This window comes from Cloeon dipterum, chromosome X (assembly GCF_949628265.1).
Source record: "Cloeon dipterum chromosome X, ieCloDipt1.1, whole genome shotgun sequence".
NCBI lineage: Eukaryota > Metazoa > Arthropoda > Insecta > Ephemeroptera > Baetidae > Cloeon > Cloeon dipterum.
The window spans coordinates 2,660,475-2,679,082 of record NC_088790.1 but is presented as its reverse complement, the minus strand read 5'-3'; the positions used below and the strand labels follow the sequence as shown (position 1 = coordinate 2,679,082).

Sequence of the window (18,608 nt, the reverse complement as noted above, 5' to 3'; positions counted from 1 at the left end):
TTTATCTTCTTTTTTCATTTCATTTTGTGTGACTTTATTTTTAAATACGCGATAATAGGAACTGATAACTGAGTAGCTTCAATTATTGTATCGTTGTATGTAGACAAATAAAATAAATAAATAAACATGAAATTCGACTCTGTGTACTCAGGAATTCACGCTCCAAAATATATGTATGTTCAATGCCCTTCCCATTCCGATTGTTGCTAACTTTTAGAAGTGTCACACATGGCTTTGGGAACACCAAAGGTTTCTGGGGGTAAAATGATTTAAAGAATCCTAAGCCACCTAATCCCTTGCGGGCGGTCGCATTCTTTGAGATGAATACAGAGAGGTCCCTCTTCAAAAATATGACAGATGGAATGGGTTGGTAGCTACGGCGGTCGTTTTACTGTCGAGTTGAAAAGATGAGTTTCTGGGTGACAACTTTTTTTGAAACGTCGAGTAAAAAAACGATTCCGACTTAACAGGGAAACAAACAAAAATGATTTACAAGATAGACCACCTGGAAGCGACATAAATTTGTTCCAGTGCTGAGACCTTTCTCACATTTCTAAAAGCGCTTTGGGTGTTTGAAAGTAAAACGTGATGGAAGTACCAAAACGACTATACGAGAGAAGAAAAAAATACCTGGCATTGACAATCCCATGAGGATTATTCTTTCCAGCCTGGAGTAACCTTTTACCATTCACGTCAGGGGGGACCTAGAAATGCGTTCCTCTGAAAATTCCGATCTGTGGGAAAAAATATAGTTTTTTTTCTCTCGAATATTCTCTGTGAGTTTTGTGAGTTATCCTCTAACATACACCCGATATATTTCAAAGTAAATAAGAAATCACTTGCAATCTTTTGGTGTTTATTTAATCTGCGTAGCCTATATAAAAGCATTTAATGGCAATTACTAATGATCTAATTTTAGTAAAAAATTTCCAATATACATCTAAAATTTTTGCGTTTAAAGAATAATATCCGATTAGACAAAAAATTGTCAAAAATGCTTGATTTTTGTGTAAAAATCCATTTATTTAGGGCCAAATTAATGGGATAAATTTGGTACTCGGCCCACATTAAAATCTGATTCAAAATGTTGCTTTTTAATCTGGAAAGCCCAAACAGTCTGAATATCAAAAATGTATTTAATTTGGTCGAAAACCATTTTTTTAATTACCAACTCTCTAGTGGAATGTTTGAAACATGTTAAGTTTAAGCAGGACAGTTAAAATTTATACAAAAGTCTCAGTGATAATAGGTCAAATAAAATTATTGATTGAGAGAGTTTATGAAAGTTCCAAACACAAAATTAAGAATATTTTTGCATTCTTGGCTTTAGCAGGTATTTCGATCATTTAGCAACAGTTAACTAGCTTCTATGATGATTAATATTGAAAAATCAGAACAAGCAAAACGGTTAAATTTCAAATTTTGCATTTTTTTTTTTTGAAAAATTTAACGGTTTGTCAATGGTTTTTTCGCTCCATTTCGATAATTCCATCGCGATTTATTAAATGGTGAGCGTATTAATGAGCTAATTTCATGGATTTACAAAATATGGATAAAACTTTGTGAGCAATAATTAGTTTGGAATATAATAATTTGAAAGATCTGCACATGAGCACTTGCAGAAAGTACACTGTTGAATTTCAATATAATGTGAAATAACCATTTTTTTAAAATTCGTCGTTAATAATCGCTTTATTTATGGAAGATATAATGGAACGATTGTTGGCTTTTGGATGTAATAATCGAAAAGAGGATATGTGTCTCGACACCGGACATTATAAATGATAAAGAAAAATAATACAATTAATTGACAGTCGGTTTTGCACAACCTCTGCAGCAGTGACCTTTCAAAAGTAATTGAAATTCAGAGCTGAGAAATGAGGGAAGATAAAAAATCTTGGAGGGCTCTCTTTCAACATAATTATTCTCTTTATTTACACAAAGCAATCTGCCAAAAACTTCCAATAGATGATAAGAAGCACTTGCGAAACGAATAGTGCCGGATGAAAAAGTCTAACTTTTTGCGAACTGTTGCAAAAATCAGTATCACAGCAAAAGGTTTCATCACGTTTCTCGTACTCTTCCTGGTCTGCGAATGAAACAAACATATTAACTTTACAAGCCAGTTTGTTTGAGCTTAATTTCAGTTACCCCATGTTGACCTTTTCTGTGTGGAAGCCATCGCGTTTTTCAGCTGCCTCACCAGTCTGCGAGCCCAGTTTTCCGAAGCACCATAGCCGCAAGCATCCAACGTCCCGCAAACTCTTTCCACGCGTTTTCTTCCAGAAAGAATTTTCTAAATTGAGGAAAATCACATTTCACATGATATTTGAGTAAAAAATGTTAAAAGACCGTCTTTTGACGAAATTTCTGGGAACACCAATCGATTCTTGAGGGTCGAATTAGGTAAAATGGCTTTTTTTCCGACCAAAAAGTCCAGCGCGACGTGCGAACTTTTTTCCCACCAAAATAATATGAATGCGAGATGTGCGCATGCGTATGAGCTGGCTGGATCTGTCAAAGAATAAGTCATTCGTACACGCGCGGTGTCTCTCTGCATATTGTTTTGGCGGGAAAAAAAAGTTCGCGCTGGACTTTCTGGTCGTAAAAAATATCCACTATTCCTAATTCGACCCTCAAGAATCGATTGGTGTGCTCAGAAACTTCGTCAAAGACGGTCTTTCCCCGCGTTTTGTGATGTTCCCGGTAACCACGCCCCCATTTTAAAATTACCGCTAGTTCTCTGTAAAAATTCGTCAACATTTAATAATTTTCCGCGAAATTTGAAACGTGTTACGTCCATTTTTCAAAATTCACACGAATTACACCCTGTTAACGACGTGTTTTTCGGTAAAGAATTTTAAGCAAAAAATATAATAAACCTATTCTTTAACACATAAATCGCTCGTGACTTAATTTAAACAGCAATAAATGGTATTAGGTTTTAAAAGGAAATTACCATGCACACGTCAAAGCCTGGTCTGCAAGTTTTCGCGTCTCCAATGTCTGCTTCTTTGCAGAAGTCGCCTTCGCAGTTGAAGCATTTCAATGCGGCGACGCAATTCAGCGCCAAATGCTGCAGCACAATGATGAGAAAAATCGCAGCTGAATCGAAGCCTATTTTCATCTGCAATTAAGTCACAAATATTATGTGACATGACTGTTCTCTTTTGACAACAATAACGAGTTAATTAATTGTGATTATTTGAATTAATGTGTCTAAATTATTCGCAAACCGAGGAGAAAAAATGATTCGAGAGAAAAAAATTTGCCACATTTTTATTTGTTTGCTTAAAAAATTGTTTTTAGTGACAAATTTAATTTACGTGATATTTCGTCATAATACGCAATAAACCAATAAAAGATATGAATTTACTCACGTTTCGGCTCCTGTTTCAAATTTTTATAGGCCAACCAAACCCTCTTGGTGACAGCTGTTCAACTTTCGCTGCATTTTGTCCAGTGGGCGAGCGAGCAAATATTAATAAATCAGAGTCCAATATAAAGCCAATTTGCGGAGCCAATAACAATCGCACACTGGTCGGCGCTCAAAAACTTTCTCCCTCGGCGGGCGACGCGCGGTGGACCCGAGGGGTGCACTTGCAGGCTTTCAGCCCCATTAAATGTCAGAGAAAACGCGCAGCTTAACTAAATCTCTACAAGGCTGGCTGACGACTGACAATACTCACTTCGGACCAGACTGAAAAAGCGCAGGAAGAGATTTTGTGCGCTTGGCTGACCACGCGAAAATCCAACCTCGCGGGCGCCGCCGCCAAGAAGGAGAGTCAATTTATTGTTCTAATGGGTGCAACCAAAGCTCACCCGCCTGCAATATTTTGCTGCTACTCTGTGCATTTCTCTTTAAGCTTTCGGTTTTTTGATTCTTAAAACTGGAGTAACTTCAAAACTGATAATCTTATCTCAATCTGAGGTACTATTTTTGTAAAAAAAGAAAAAAAATAAACATTAAGTTTGCTTTCAAATAAATTAATCGAACCCTAAAATTAAATTTCTTAATAGATATCTCTCGACAGCAAAGAAAAAAAACCCGTAAAAAATGTGATTGATTGAGTTTTAGTCAGTTGAGTATTTTTCTGCGCGTTTTCGACCTTCTCAGGACCATAAAATGAGAAAGAATTATGCAATTTCTACATTTGAAAACATCTTAAACCGTCCTAAATCAGCAAATAGTGCAATTTTTTAACCTTCGTGAAATAGTTTGGCCTACTTTTAAGAATTTCAAGCTAAAAATTAAACTTAGAGGGTAAAGAAACATTTTTTAACTTCGCATATTTTGACCTATTTTGTCAACTTTCAAAAGATTTATTTTTAGAAAATCGCTAATAACCAGACGTGTTCTATAATGTCTACAAAGTTATGGTTTGGAAAAAAATAGATAAATAAATTATTAAAATGTCGTTTAAAACTTTTCAATTTACCAAAAGGTCAAATTTTTATGTTTGAAACTTTAAACGAACTGGCTGGACTGCTCGTAATATTTTTTCCAACAAATGTAAATTTAAAAAATTTCACATTGCAGTTTTAAAATAACATTTTCTGAACTTTTCGAAAAAAGTATATATAAACTAGAACGATTTCGATTTTTTCTTTAACTATTTTGTGGAAAAAAAATATTTTTTGAGAAAATCGACGCGGCAGCCCTTAAGTTAATGCGCTAATCGCTACCAAATCTGTGCATTTGGTGGTTTTCCCATCTCTCTCCCCTGGGACCAATTGCAATATCTCCAGGAATTTTTCCGTGACTTAAAAAATCTTCCCTAATTACAATAAAAACTTTCAATTTTTAGCGAATCAAATGATGTGCTAATTTCATACTTCTGCAAAATTTCAACGAATTTTTCCAAAATTTCCAACCAAAACGTGACGGCCTGGAGCTTTTAGTTTTAATTTTTCAAAGTTGTAGTTTAAAAAAACAAGCTTCATTTTTGCCTTTTTTTTAATTCAAATAATTTTAATTTCACTTTTTTATCATCATCTCTTAGTTAGTAAAGTGTCAGGGCAACGAAATGTCATTGTCTTCTTTTGAAAGGAAAGGGAAACACTGCCTTCTGATGCGTATTAACAGTTCGTTTTTCACGGCACGGTAAAGCCCTTCAATTTGTCACACGCAAGTCAAAAAGCGTACGTTAACTCGCCGGATTTTTAGCCGAATCATTTAATACTTTTCGTTTCTACAGAAAACCAGAAAATCCCGGAAAAATAACGGTATTTTACAATATCTACAAAACGAGATGAAGAGAAAGTAAATAATAAAATCGTATTTGGCACATTTTTTCCTGCCGTGCATTCTTCTGTGACGAATTATGCACAAGACCGACCTACTAATCTTATCAAGCAAAGAGCGGAAATAATGCTTTTACATCACCTGCACATTCAAAATTAAAGCGGAGAGAATTCTCGTCTTTCAAGATTAGACACGTTTTATTCTGCAGGCTACCCAAATAAATTTTTGGTATCTGAGCATTGTTTGTGCGTAATTGGAATTCCTTTTGCATTATTGAGTCAGAGAGCAACGCAACATGAACAACGTTTTAGAATTCTTGGGTAAATTTTACTTACTGAAAAAGTGCTAAAAATATTTATAAAATCACGATTAAGATTTTTTTAAATTCAATTATGAAGGTGAGGTAGAGTCCGTGCTGTTGGCGCTGGTCGTGGTGGCCTTGACGACCTGGACCCTGATAATCTACTCGTGGGTCCAAAATGAGCTGCAGTCTCGTTTCTGCCTGGATGATGAATCAGCATCTCCGTGCAAAGGGCGCCAAAAGAATCCAATTTGCAGTGACAAACGAGCCGCAGCTGAGTCGATTGTGGTCCGCCACGGTCCAGTCAACTACTACATAACCTACAAATGCACCTTCTTCAAAAGGACAGTGAGTGTTTCATTTGATACTATTTCGTTTTTATTTTGGATCGTCTGGCAAAAGATAAATTTATATGTAACTATCGGAATTTTTAGCAAAAACTGGTTTCAGAGCTTGCAAGCTCAATTTTTCTAAGTTTTAGAACTTTAATTTTTTTTTAATTTATAAAATGTTAAATTTTAGAGGGGCTCAATTTTTTTTGTAAAAGCGATTTTACTCATAAAATAAAAAAAACCTTTGCCTGGATTGAAGTATATTAAAAATTTTCAAGAAAAATGTTCCACATTTGATGCGTAGCAAGTTGCCTTTGGTAAGGCCAACATCGGAGGTCAAAATCACAAAAATCGGATCGACTTTTTTAAAAAAGATCAGGCGTACCCTAGTGATAAAATTTTGAAAATCCAAACTTGAGGCAACAACATATAAAAATGGTGACATTTTCCTTGAGCTCTTTTTCGAAAAAATTAAAGTCAAATTTGAGAAAACGCCCTGAAAATCGAGATTTTTGGAATTTTGTGTAGATATCAGCTGGCTTTGACCCAAATTAAACTAAAAATAATTAATTTTGACTTTTCGAGGTCATAACTGGGGGGGGGGGGTGGAATTTCTGAATTAAATTAACCCTTCATTGGAACTGTCAATGAGTATTCTTAAAAGCCGTTTAGTAGGTTTTCGTCAATTCTGATTTTAATTTCGTCGTAAATCACTTCCTGACCGTAAAACCAATGGGAAATAATCCCCTATTTTGAAGGATTGAGAAATTATTTCAAGTCCAGATTAAAAAATGTGTTTTTTTAACAATTAATTTTCACAGGATTTGAGTTCCGGGGTTCAAAAAATCAAAACCCTAGGAATCTATCGACACCAATAAAAGCCAACCATTGATACAATTTTAATTTCAGACTAAAATCCCCCCCCACCTATGGGTGGGGGGGGATTTTCAATCCCATAAATAAACAAGTGAAATCTCGTTGGCACCAAAAATCTAATAAAGAACGGCGTAAATTCAGCGCATTTGCAAATTCTCTCCATTTATAGAAGGAAAAACACCATTTTTTAAATTGGGGTGCAATTTCTAAACATAAAGGGGAAAACCATGACCACGGACTTTAAAAAGTTCAATTTTCTCCATTGAAAAACGTACATTTTGGCTGTCTCGCATTTTTTTTAAATTTTGATTCTCTTGAGGTTTTTTTTTAAACTTTAGAAGTTGTTTCTTAAATTAAATTTGGATGATTTTAGACAAATATTTTGACTCTCCTCCATCTTTGCAAAATTTCCCCTTTTGATATAGTGAGCTTCCGTGAGACCTGCAATTTTTTAAAATTTGGCTTTTTAAAAAAATTGGAAAAACAATCTGTTTTGATTTTTTATAATCACAAAGGATTTTTTCGATTAGGTGACCTCAACCCCAAAAGTCAGAGATCAGGTTTCGACCTACACTGACGTCGTGGAAGGCGAAGACAACAATGAGATCCTTCCCTGCGCCCAAAACTCAACGGACGAGAGACAGGATTCGTGCAAGCGTTGCGCTGCCCCGATTTCTACCTCTGACCAACCTGAGAGCTGCAACACCTCATTTGAAATCCTCTCGTTATCGGAAATCGCTTCTTGAGTCATTATCCGGCTCGACAGAATCGCAATCAAGGCGAGAATTTGTAATTAAAATACTTAGATCAATGAAACCATCTGCATTTATATTATATAAATTTGGAAAATTAACACAGCTTTTGTTTCAATTTGGCACATTTCAAGATCATATTTAACAGGATTCGGGCAGAGTGTCGTGCGGCTCGACTGCCAGCACGACGGCTGCCACCCTGACCAGCAGGGCGGGAAACTTGTCCTCGCACATGTGGCCCTTCCACAAATCAGTCAGTACGTTCTCAGCCCCCTTTCTGTCCAGACTGGCGACCTCCAAGGTCATGACGACCACCGATCCGGCCACGAGGGGGCTTTCGCGGTCGCAAACCACGTGCAGGGCCAAAGCTAGATGTCCAGGCAGCTTGTGCAGACCTTCGAGAAAGACGCCTTTCGCGTCCGACAACTCGGTTCTCAGCTGCTCCACCAGGCTGCCGTAGTCTTCTAGCTCTTCCACGCTCGACGCACGGATGGATGAGGCGTTCGGGGCCAATGACGTCAACAACTTGTGAGCCAGGCAGTTTGCTGTCATGTTAGAATGGAGTTTTTGATTATTACAGACGAATTAAAAAGGTCATATTTAAATCGAATATTTTTGTTCAACCGAAAAATCAGGATTTTAGTCCAAAAATTTAAGTTAATACAATTTTCCCGCGAATTCTTTAGCAATTTTCTGAGCCACGCGCCCATTTCAAAATTCCCGCCAGTTACATTTCGATTTTGCGTGGATGCCACACCTCATTTTAAGTTTTCCAGGGAGGCGCGCCCTCATTTCAAAAATTTCCTTCAAGTTTTCAGTAAAATCTTTAAATTTTACGATTTTCCTGCGCTGTTCAATAAGTGCCGCGCCTTCTTTCCAGAAAACAAAGTCTCAATTCAAAATTCCCGCCAGTTATATTAAGATTTCTCACGGTACTTGATACTCCTTTTTTTCAATGTGCCAGGCCCCCATTCAAAATTCCTACGTGTAATTTTAGAATTTCCCGCGCTTTTCATCATGTGCCACACCTTCTTTAACAATTTTCCTGGGAACCACGTAACCACGTCCCAACTTTCAAAAATTAACTCGATGAGTTTGAGTTACTCCAAGAGTGGCGGTGTTCTCTTGTTGTAGTGAAATCATTATTGTATACCTGTTAGATCATTTTGAGGAGTGTGAATGAGGAGCATGACTAGAGGCTTGTTCTCCCGCAGCAAATCCCCGACGCCACCTTTCAGCTGGTTCCAGAATTTCGATTCTTGGCCAGGAAACTCAGTCTGCAGGTGTTTCAGGTTCTCCAGGATGTTTCCCATTGTGCTATCACATTTTCCGACATCAATTGCCTCAGTTTGAGATTTACTCTTATCAAAATAGCTCAATGATTGACAGATGAGTGCAAGTCCCAAGATCACAACAGCAAATTTGATCCCCTGCAGTAACGAAGATTTGGCGCCTTTAGCTCCATCGTCACCTTTGGCAGGGTCATGTGTACAGTGGTCAGACGAAGAGGATGTCTCAGGTGTAGGGGGTGTGATGGGGACGGGGACGTCATCCTGATGCTCGAAGCTGCTTCCGGATTCGTCGGCCCTCGACAGGTCGTCGTCCTCCTCTCCATCTGAACCCTGCTGCGGAGTGTCTCCGTTTCCATTCACATCAGTGCCCATTTTATATCCTCTGAGATCTTTGGCAGTTTTTCTCCGTCTAGTGATAAGACTCGTCCTCATTTCTAGAAGCAAAAACGAAAAAACATAATATTATAATACAACACAACACGTCACTTTATTATTTAAAGCACGCATAATATAATGTACATAATATGTATGTTTTCATTTTGTAAGAATGAAGAATTTGTACATATATACATACCATGCTGTTTGAGTCAGAACCGAGCGAAATGTCCCTTCATAATCATTCAAATTTGTGTTAAAAACTCAAGATTACATGATTAAGAATTCTGCGGTCGGCGCCTCAAGAATTTCAATCAGCTGTGGAAACTTGCCTCGTCCTTATTTTCACTTTTGTAGAGAAACGGCCGTCAGTCCCGTCTGGTCCCGTCAGAGTGAGAAGCTAGCAAAGTGGCAGCGCTCTGAACACTTTTTCAGCCAATCAGAAGCCGCCTTGCTGATCTCTCCCTATCCCTGCGCTTACTTTTCTGCTGTCGGCGATCTCTGATTAGCCGATAGAATTTTTCTACGCGCCACCAACGAGCAGATCAGTAACTTACTTCTTCTATCAAACAAAGAGGATCTGGTCTCTCTAACATAAGTCTCTTGTTGCTTCTCTTGGCCTTGACGAGCGCTCCATCATCGGCTGGCGAGCGAAACAGTAACAATAACAAAAACTTGGACCTCTCTGATAACCGTGATTACCTGGTAAATGCGCCATAAGGGAGAATTTCACGTTGTTGCCGTTCTGCAGTTTGTCTTCAACTCAATCGATAGGTAGACAGGACCGCTTTACTTCATAATTGTGTTTATGTTATTTTAAAGCGCCAATTTATCCCTAATGGTGCAGTTCATCATCTATTTTGGAAATTGCAGCAAATAAAGCTATCTACCTTGGCTTTGCACGCTTTCTGTTTCTGTGGTTTTACTTCTTCACGTACATTTTTAGGTAGCGATGGATCCGGATAGTGATGAAAGTGATGACTCTCAGCTAATTGATGATGATGATGGTACAGTACCAATATTTTTGTCGGTACATACCAAAGTTTGCTTTATGTATTATTGATTTTTGCAGTTGTCAGTTCTCACAGCAATGATTCCAGCGACGGTCAAAACGCGTTTGCAGACATGGACGAGATTGTGGGAAACGTGCAAGTCTCCAGCGACGCCAAGGCGTTCGACATCAACGTAGCCGGCCGACATGAGGTAAACGAATTGTTTTAAGGGGGTAATATGGATCGAAAAATTCTGAAATCTTTTTTTATCCTTGTTTAATATCTGAAAATTGAGAACTGTCGTTTAAATTTCTGAAAGAAAATTGGGTTTTCTGTTTGCACTGTCTCCCAACTGTAATATCACGATTTATTTCAATATTTACGGATTTTTCCTCAAAATTCGCACACCGTTGCATGGATAGTTAAGAGAGGAATGTAAATTATGTGATAAATCACTGTCTAACTGATAAATATTTCGAGACATTGGAGACATACTGCCTAAAATTGGGTACAGAATGCGGGACTTGTGTCGCGAAGCGCGGGAAAACCAGAAATTCTACTGATTATGGCACCTGAAATTCAGTATTTGGGCAACAACCTGGACGCCGTGTCCGGCTTCACCTTTTACGAGGAGAACTCGGTGCAGAAGATCCCGGTGATGAAGCACCAGACAGTCTCTTTTCCCGGACAGAAAATGCCGTTCAACCTGATCCATCAGTCGCTGATCGCGATGGTGATGTCCGTGATGGAGGGCGACAAGACATTTGGCCTGGTGGCAGACCTCGACCACTACAACGAGAGCGTCAAAGGTTGCATCGGGGTGACCTTTCAGGTGATGAACTGCTCGCCCGTCGTCCAAGGACGCTGCAAGCTCACCGGCATGTGCAGGCAGCGATTTAAAATCATCGAAGCCACCAAGATTAATGAGTAATCAAATCGACATTGAAATTGACTCGAAGTTTATGTTTTTCTTCGCAGGCATGTACTGAACGCGACTGTGATGATCCTGTCTGATAAGCTGATTGTCCCATTCTACGCGTCCATGGTGTCCAACTCGAGGGACAGAACCAAATGTTCTTCAAGAAGGAAACTCAACGCTTCCATCAGGACACCCTGGCCAACTTTTGTGAGCTTGAACTCATGAAAATATTTTTTTTCTGTGTAAAATAACTAAATTTACAATTTAAATTCCAGGTTTATGAGCAGTACAGTGCAGATAAACTAGTTGAGAGCATACACGCCCAATTAATGGAACTGTGTCACGGCCGGGAGGAGCAGACGAAAGCCCCTTTGGATCCACTAACCCTTTCCTATTGGGTGGCCCAGAACTTGCCCCTGGTTGACCAGCAACGCACTTTCCTCCTTAATCTCGACTGTCCAGTGCAAAGACTGCGATGGGAGCTCCATTTCATGGCTAAAGTAAGTTTTTTTTACCCGTCATGGGCATTGAATGAAATAGATCGATCGAGACGGCTACCCTAACGCCAGGGTTACATTTCTTGATGGTCATGTCTGACCTTGGGGCAGTTTTGATTTACTTTGTGGAGTCGAGGGGCCTTTTAGGTATTGAGACTCGTCTTATTTATTAAATCTCGTGGTTGAAATAAAGTTTAGACTGGGAAATTACATGAATAATTAAAATCAAATTGACAATAACTAATTTGAACATGAAAATATCGATTTTGGACATTTAAAATTATTATACAATTAGATATATATTATTAACCCCTGAGTAGTGTGGGTCTTATTAGAATGAAATCAAAGTTTCTAGAATATTCTTGCACCAAATCTCATCCTAGTCGTAGAGAGAACATGTTGCTGTGACTGCTTCGGTACAATTACGATTGTGCAGTGAGGGGTGAAGGTGCAGTAAGGGTGCGTTTCACCTTTGCCCTGCCACCTGGCGATACTGGTTTAATGGAAATTAGCTTTTAGGACAGTAGTGGCAAGAAGGCACCACAACCTAAAATTCACCAAAGCAAAAAATTAGGTTAAAAAATTGAACCTTGGCGTCAGGGTAGACCTCAAGCGATCGGTAACCACTTTAACGACGCCTGATCTAACCATCATTGAAATGGCTTAGATGAGAGCTCTTAGAATATGTGCAATCGCCCCTTTTGAGGGTGCTCATAATACGCCCTAGGTACCCTGAGGGTACCCTGATGTCTTCTTATAGGGTCGAGTTTCACTTTTTCTGAAAGCTCTTAACTTGGCCATTCAAATGGTATGCAGGTCATGCTGATAGAACTTATAAAGAGCCCGTCAGGTGTCGATAAAGTGGCTACCCTGACGCCAGGGTTACATTTTTTACTTGTTCTGATAGCGATAGCCATACCTGATCTTCGGATATATTCACCTAAGGAAAAATTATGTACAAAATCGAACCCTGGCGTCAGGGTAGCCCTCGAGCGACCGGTAGACACTTAAACGACGCCTGACGGAATCCGTATTGGCTCGATTTGCAATATCTGGACACCGCTGGAATGGCCAAGTCGAGAGCTTTAAGAATATTTACCACTCGACCCCTTTTGAGCCACCAGGGTTCTCAGAAAACGGCCCGAGTACCCTGAGAGTGTCCTGACGTATTCTAAAATAGGTCGAGTTGCACATATTCTGAGAGCTCTCGACTTGGACGTTCTAAAGGTGTGCAGATTTTGATGATGGAACTGGCAAAGAGCGTCAGGCCGCTCGAGGGCGACCCTGACGCCAGGGTTTGATTTTTTACTTATTTTAATGGACTTGTCTGACCTCAGGGGTGATCGTTAGCATGTTCTGAGGGTAAAAATGAACTATTCGTGCAAATTTGATTTTCTCAAAATTTAACCTTAACTAAAAAACCGTTTTTTACCTTTGACCCCAAAATTTAGCTTTAGTTTCACTAGATTTTGAGACAGTCTCAATTTTAAAGCGGATTATAACGCATATTAAAAAATCAAACAACAGGTAGTCGAAAAAAGCTTAAAAATTACACAAAAGAGATAATTTTATGCGAAGATTATCCAGCTAGTTGAATTGTCTATTAATTTTGTCGCAGTGCTCGAGAATATGCTGTTGCACGTGCGGCATGGAAGTGTCAAACACGAGTTCGGTTTTCTCGATGAACACCGACGGCCCGCAAGGCGCCTACGTCAACCCTGACGGCTACATGCACGACACCCTGACCGTGCATTCGGCAGCGAACCTGTTGACCCGCGACCTTCCCACAGATCGATTCTCCTGGTTCCCAGGCTACAAGTGGGTTTGCGTGTATTGCCACTCGTGCCTGGCGCACATCGGCTGGCGCTTCGACAGCGCCGGCGACTGTTTGCCCCCGTGCTTCTGGGGCCTCACCCGCAAGGCGCTGATCACCATGCCGGGCCACGACGTTGACATAGAATCCGGATCCGAGCTGCGACCCATTATTTAAACACCGAATTTTGGTAGGAAATTCTGCAAAAGACTGATTTGGCATCAATTAAAAAGAGATGGTCATTTCGAAAGGTGGTTTTGTATAAACCCAAATGTTCTGCGCTGTATACACCTTTTTATTTGATTAAATTTAAAATATAAATCCATTTTAAAATGTGAATATGTAGCTCTGTGTGTGTGTGTGTGTGTGTAAATTTGTAGATCACAATAAAAACTACAAGGCAAAAATATAACTCAAACTGCCTAGGGTTTTCACAAGAAATGTGCACCGATTTATCCAAACATTTTCTTACAGTGTTTTAATCGGCTTTCAAGTTTTGAATGTTGAATTTTGCAGCTGGCATGATTTTTTGCAGCCTGAAATGCTCCAACAGCTTCAGATTAGTTATGTAGAGCTGATAAAAACGTAAAATCGACTTCAGATTTGAGTTTTTGGGGCGAAAAATATTGGGAACGACACCAATGAAAGCCAATATATGTTAAAATTAATTATTAACTAAAACTCACCCCTAGGGGCAGGGGTTGATTTCTATAACCTCATTTAAAAATGTAGATTTTTTTATTAGACACCTCATATAACACCTTATCTTTACTCTAACTATAGTTAAAATTATCTAAAAAATTAACCTTTTAAAAAATGATTTGACCAAATTTAAGCAGAACATTTTTTGAATTCTGTCCCATATTTTGAGAAATAACGTCAAGTCCACGAAAATTCATCAAAGCCTGAGACCTTTTAAATAATAAAGAAAAAAACCGGAAATAACTCTAAAGGAGCTATAACTTCTGTTTAATACATTTTTATAATTATTTCTGAATTTTCTTTTTAAGGTACTTAAATAAAATTAAAGCTTAAACAAATTGAGCAAAAACCATTATTTCGCTTTGAAAAATCTGGATTAGCAACAGTATTATCTTGAAGAGAAAATCCCGAACGCTCTTGAAACCAAGTGTGGGAAGAGCGGCTTTATTCTTAGCGTGTGCATTGCAGCGGTTTAATGCGTTGCAAGATCTCCGTCTTGTCGCGAATACTTTCCCCTCGAGATGGAGCTACCTTTCCTTCTCCTCCCACCTGAGCCTGAGCGCTTACTCACGCAGCCAGGTCCATAATAAGACAAGAAACACACCTTGACGGGGCCTCCATGTTGTAAGAAGAAGTCTCTCGATTGCTGCCACTCTAATCTGACGCGGATTTTGGAAATTCGACTGTGATCTCTGCTCTTCAACCTACAACCATGGGTGAGTTTTACTCTGAATTTCGGATTAAATTATTATTTCCCTTGTAAATTTAATAAGTAAGAGTGCATATAGGACGATAAAGATCGAAAAGATGAAAAAGGCGCGAGCCTTTCACATTCCCTGCGCTGCATATTAAAGAGGATTTTGAATTTTAATTGCCACATAATTTACTAAAAGTTCATAAACAACAATAATTATTAAGCGAATTATTTATTTTTGGTATGCTCTGATAATGTTTGCAAGAAACGCGGAGAAACAGTGCAGCACATTCCCCTCTCACTTTATTTATTTTTTTAAAAATGGAATTCGAGATTAACGGCTGCAACTAATATTCCCATTTAGGACATGCTATCGTGATCTTTTTTATTTGGGTTTACGCGTCCTCATTTCTCTTTTTACGGATAAATAAATGCAAAAAGAAGCGTGAAACCTTGCGTGAAAGGCACACTTCCGCAAAAGCACAGGCGAACAACCGCCCACGCACATTAATCTTACATTTTTGCTCAGTCATTGTACCGTACCCGAGCGTAAATTATTTAGGAACTTTAAGCCGTTTCTGTGCCAATTTAAAATAATTTGACTGTAAATTCGGTAAATGCAAAACTTTCTCATTTGGTTAAAAGCGAACTCTCTTTAATTCCTTCACAGACGGACAGCAGGTCAACCACCTGTTGAGTCGCACACTACGAATGAACGAGTTTTAGCGTGTTGTTTGCTTAAATGAGCATAAATAGCTTTCCCACACAATAAAACGCAATTACTTCTGCTCTGCTGTTAACTAACATATTTAAGAGTAAAATAAAGTCCTATAGTGACGCTCATTTTAAATTAATTTTTTTAAGGTTGTTGGATTGCAAAAATCTTTAAATATTTGGAATCTGCTCAGCGAGACGAATGGAATGATGTGCAACTTTCATACTTTTGCAAAAGTTCAGGATTTTTCCAACGGAAAATTGCTTTGTGAAAATCCCGTGCAGAAATGTAATGACTTTCAGGAAGAGTTATATTTTTTTACTAACGTGGTGAATATCCTAAAATCAAGATTTATTTTGGCCATTTTTCGAGAAATTACGAGTAAATTTTAATACTGCTTTTCCGGAAAATTGGGGAGAGGAAATAACTTATAGTGTTCGGATTTCAATACATTTTACATTTTTGGAATCTACTTAGCGAGATGAATCGAATGACGTGTCATTTAATATACTTAAACAGTTCCTGATTTTTCTTAAATTGTAATTTTTCGATCAAGCTTCTTTTTAGCAATTTTTTCTATAATACGAGCCAAATTATCATGATTTTTCGGGAAATTGGGGAGGAAAATAAATTAAAGTTGTCAGATTTCAAATAAATTTTACAACTTTTGTATCTGCTCAGCGAGACGAATCGAATGATGCGCTATTTATGCAAATTTGGAAAAGTTCATGATTTTCAAAAAATTTTCTAACAGAAAATAAAACATTCAGGGAAAATCACAGAATAGCAGTAAATGCTGTATTAGAGTTTTCATGAAGTCTAAAATGTATTTCTGGTCTATACGATTCAAGTTTTCAATTAAATTTGAATTAATTAATAATTTAATTAATTAAATAACAATCATTTTTCCAGCTCGCCTTGCACTGTCTCTACTAGTAATCACCTTGGTAAGAGATTTCGACGGGCTACAAATGGAACTCAAGCAAGCTAGGTAAACTATTTTTTTAGGTCGCGTTCAGCAGCGTCGAGGCCAACAAGTCGACGAAAAAAGTGAGCGGCAAAGACATGATGCGCAAAAGCATTGTCTTCGACAAAGCTACGCCGGGCGTGTTCTACTGTCCTCAGCAGAAGCCGACCGGAATCGATAAAATGATCGTGTCCGCCCGACCGCTGGACAAGCTGTGCGAGTTTGGCGGCGGAAGCAAGCCGGCCGACTACAAGAGCGACTGCTACAACGACGTCGACGAGACCGAATTCGCGTGCAAGGAAAAGAAGAGGATCATGGTGAGCCAATTATCACTACTATTTAAAAATTAGTCAACGGAAAAATGCGTGTGCCAATAATAAGATAATTGCTTTTATTCATTTTGATAACAAAATGACCCTTTTAAAATTATATCGGCGGTAGGGATGTGCAAAGAATAATCAACTTCTATCTTATTTGCTTCGCCACTTATACTTAAATCGATTAAATTATCGATTTTCCCGAGTTAACCATTGAAAATATATGAAATAATTTATTTAAAAACTTAAATTTTTTATGAACAACACGTTTTGTGGATTTTAAGTAAAAAAGCGACCACTGTAAGGGCGTATATAAAAATATATATTTAAAAGAGGGTTCGTGGGAATTTTAAAAGAGGACAGTGGCAATAGACGTGGCAATAGTGTCGTAAAGCGTGGGAATTTTGACATCACGGCGTATGTTCCAAGCAAAAGAAGGCGTGACACATGTAGAAAATCCCGGGAAATCGTTAAGTTTTACTTCATTTCCCAGGAATCCCGCGGGAATTTTCAAATGGGGGTGTGGTTCCGTGGTAAATCAAACAAAGAAGGCGTGGCACGTGTCTCTTTGCGCGGGAAAATAGAAAAATTTAACGTTTTTCTTGGGATTTCAACTAGAATCTTGATTATATTGACTACTTATTGTTTTTATGCACCGACCGTATAAAATAATTTTGCACATCCCTAATTATCGCAGGTTTTACCAATTTCAGCAGCAGTTAAAAATACATAAAACATAAAGGTGAGGGCTAATTTATTAAAACAAATTTAAAATGTCAACAGAAACGACTGGACAAGAGTGCAGAAGAGCCGGATTATGGTGATTCAGAGGAGGCGGATAAATAATAACTGAAATTATATGCTTTTAACTTGGAAAATGACCAAACTTTAACGATGAGCAGTAGATAAAATAGAAGCGCAGTGCGCTCTTTGAACTAAGAATAATTTAGGGAAATAATAATAATTGAAGTTAACGCTAAAATAATTCAGAAAAGGTAGGGAAACCTCTTGGGACAACTTCTATCTTTCTGTCTCTGTGTTCATAACCAAAACAAACACAAAAATTCCAAGAATAACTGACGTTATACCTTATTTCGACATATTTCAGAGAAAGACTGACTTTTTTAAGACTTAAAAACTGTAAATTTCAGCTTACGTACGACTAAAAAAATTTACAGCTTGACTAAAAGGACGACGAATCCATCCAAATACACTTTTGTCACTAATTTTACATTTTTTGCATGCTCTTTTAACATTTTATGACGCCTTGAACGACTGTACATTTCTTGCTTTTTCAACGTTTTGCTGTAATTTTGCATGTTGCGTTACGTTTTTTCTGTCCCCTTTTGCAGATGCGCCTCAATCCTCCAGGCAGTGAGAACGACATCAGAAAAAAGTGAATTTTGCCCCACAAAAACTTTCTCCTTGCCTCTCTACTTCTGCTCTTGCCTCTCCCGACCGCGTTGCTGGCCAAAAAGCGCGTTTTCTGCATGACACACACGCTCCTCTATTATTTCCTTAATGTCGCAGAGTCCCAACGAGACGAATAAAAAAAGGAACTTCGTTGGACCTCGTGTATAGGGCTTTTATATTTAGGACAAACTGTAAATAATTGCTGCTTTTTGCGTAAATTATTACCTTTGTCCGCCTTATACAAATTCATTGCTGACAGACGACAAACCTGTAGCAAAAAAGCAAATATACTAATTTATTTAAAAGATTTTTGTGATCTGCTAGAAGCTAATATAATGACGAAATAAATTTTATTGCTTGTGTTAACTCAATTCAACATGGTATTTTATTATTGATATTAATTAAC

General features: G+C 38.2%; 4 protein-coding genes across 5 annotated transcripts; 3 read left to right on the top strand and 1 right to left on the bottom strand.

Annotated features, from left to right (window-relative positions):
* Positions 1-5,252: 5,252 nt before the first annotated feature.
* On the top strand, positions 5,253-7,500 carry LOC135947219 (uncharacterized). The gene is made up of 3 exons (XM_065495909.1): positions 5,253-5,565; positions 5,644-5,894; positions 7,285-7,500. The coding sequence occupies exons 1-3, from the start codon at positions 5,541-5,543 to the stop codon at positions 7,498-7,500; spliced, it is 492 nt and encodes a 163-aa protein (XP_065351981.1). The 5' UTR covers positions 5,253-5,540.
* Positions 7,501-7,561: 61 nt separating this feature from the next.
* On the bottom strand, positions 7,562-9,546 carry LOC135947217 (uncharacterized). Its single transcript, XM_065495907.1, has 3 exons — positions 9,373-9,546; positions 8,660-9,232; positions 7,562-8,051 (listed from the first exon to the last, which is right to left on the bottom strand). Exons 2-3 carry the CDS (start codon positions 9,228-9,230, stop codon positions 7,648-7,650), a joined length of 975 nt encoding a protein of 324 aa, XP_065351979.1. The 5' UTR covers positions 9,231-9,232; positions 9,373-9,546; the 3' UTR covers positions 7,562-7,647.
* Positions 9,547-9,808: 262 nt separating this feature from the next.
* Positions 9,809-13,769, top strand: ohgt (ohgata). The gene is made up of 7 exons (XM_065495890.1): positions 9,809-9,947; positions 10,120-10,180; positions 10,246-10,376; positions 10,749-11,092; positions 11,144-11,291; positions 11,360-11,584; positions 13,200-13,769. The coding sequence occupies exons 2-7, from the start codon at positions 10,126-10,128 to the stop codon at positions 13,569-13,571; spliced, it is 1,275 nt and encodes a 424-aa protein (XP_065351962.1). The 5' UTR covers positions 9,809-9,947; positions 10,120-10,125; the 3' UTR covers positions 13,572-13,769.
* An 890-nt stretch (positions 13,770-14,659) lies between these two features.
* On the top strand, positions 14,660-18,573 carry LOC135947221 (uncharacterized). Of its 2 annotated transcripts, XM_065495911.1 has the most exons (5): positions 14,660-14,812; positions 16,418-16,452; positions 16,514-16,789; positions 17,573-17,609; positions 18,142-18,573. In XM_065495911.1, the coding sequence occupies exons 1-5, from the start codon at positions 14,809-14,811 to the stop codon at positions 18,165-18,167; spliced, it is 378 nt and encodes a 125-aa protein (XP_065351983.1). In that variant the 5' UTR covers positions 14,660-14,808; the 3' UTR covers positions 18,168-18,573. The 2 variants fall into 2 exon arrangements, with proteins under 2 accessions (XP_065351983.1, XP_065351985.1); XM_065495913.1 differs by lacking the exon at positions 17,573-17,609 and having other exon boundaries at positions 14,661-14,812.
* The last annotated feature ends 35 nt before the right edge of the window (positions 18,574-18,608 follow it).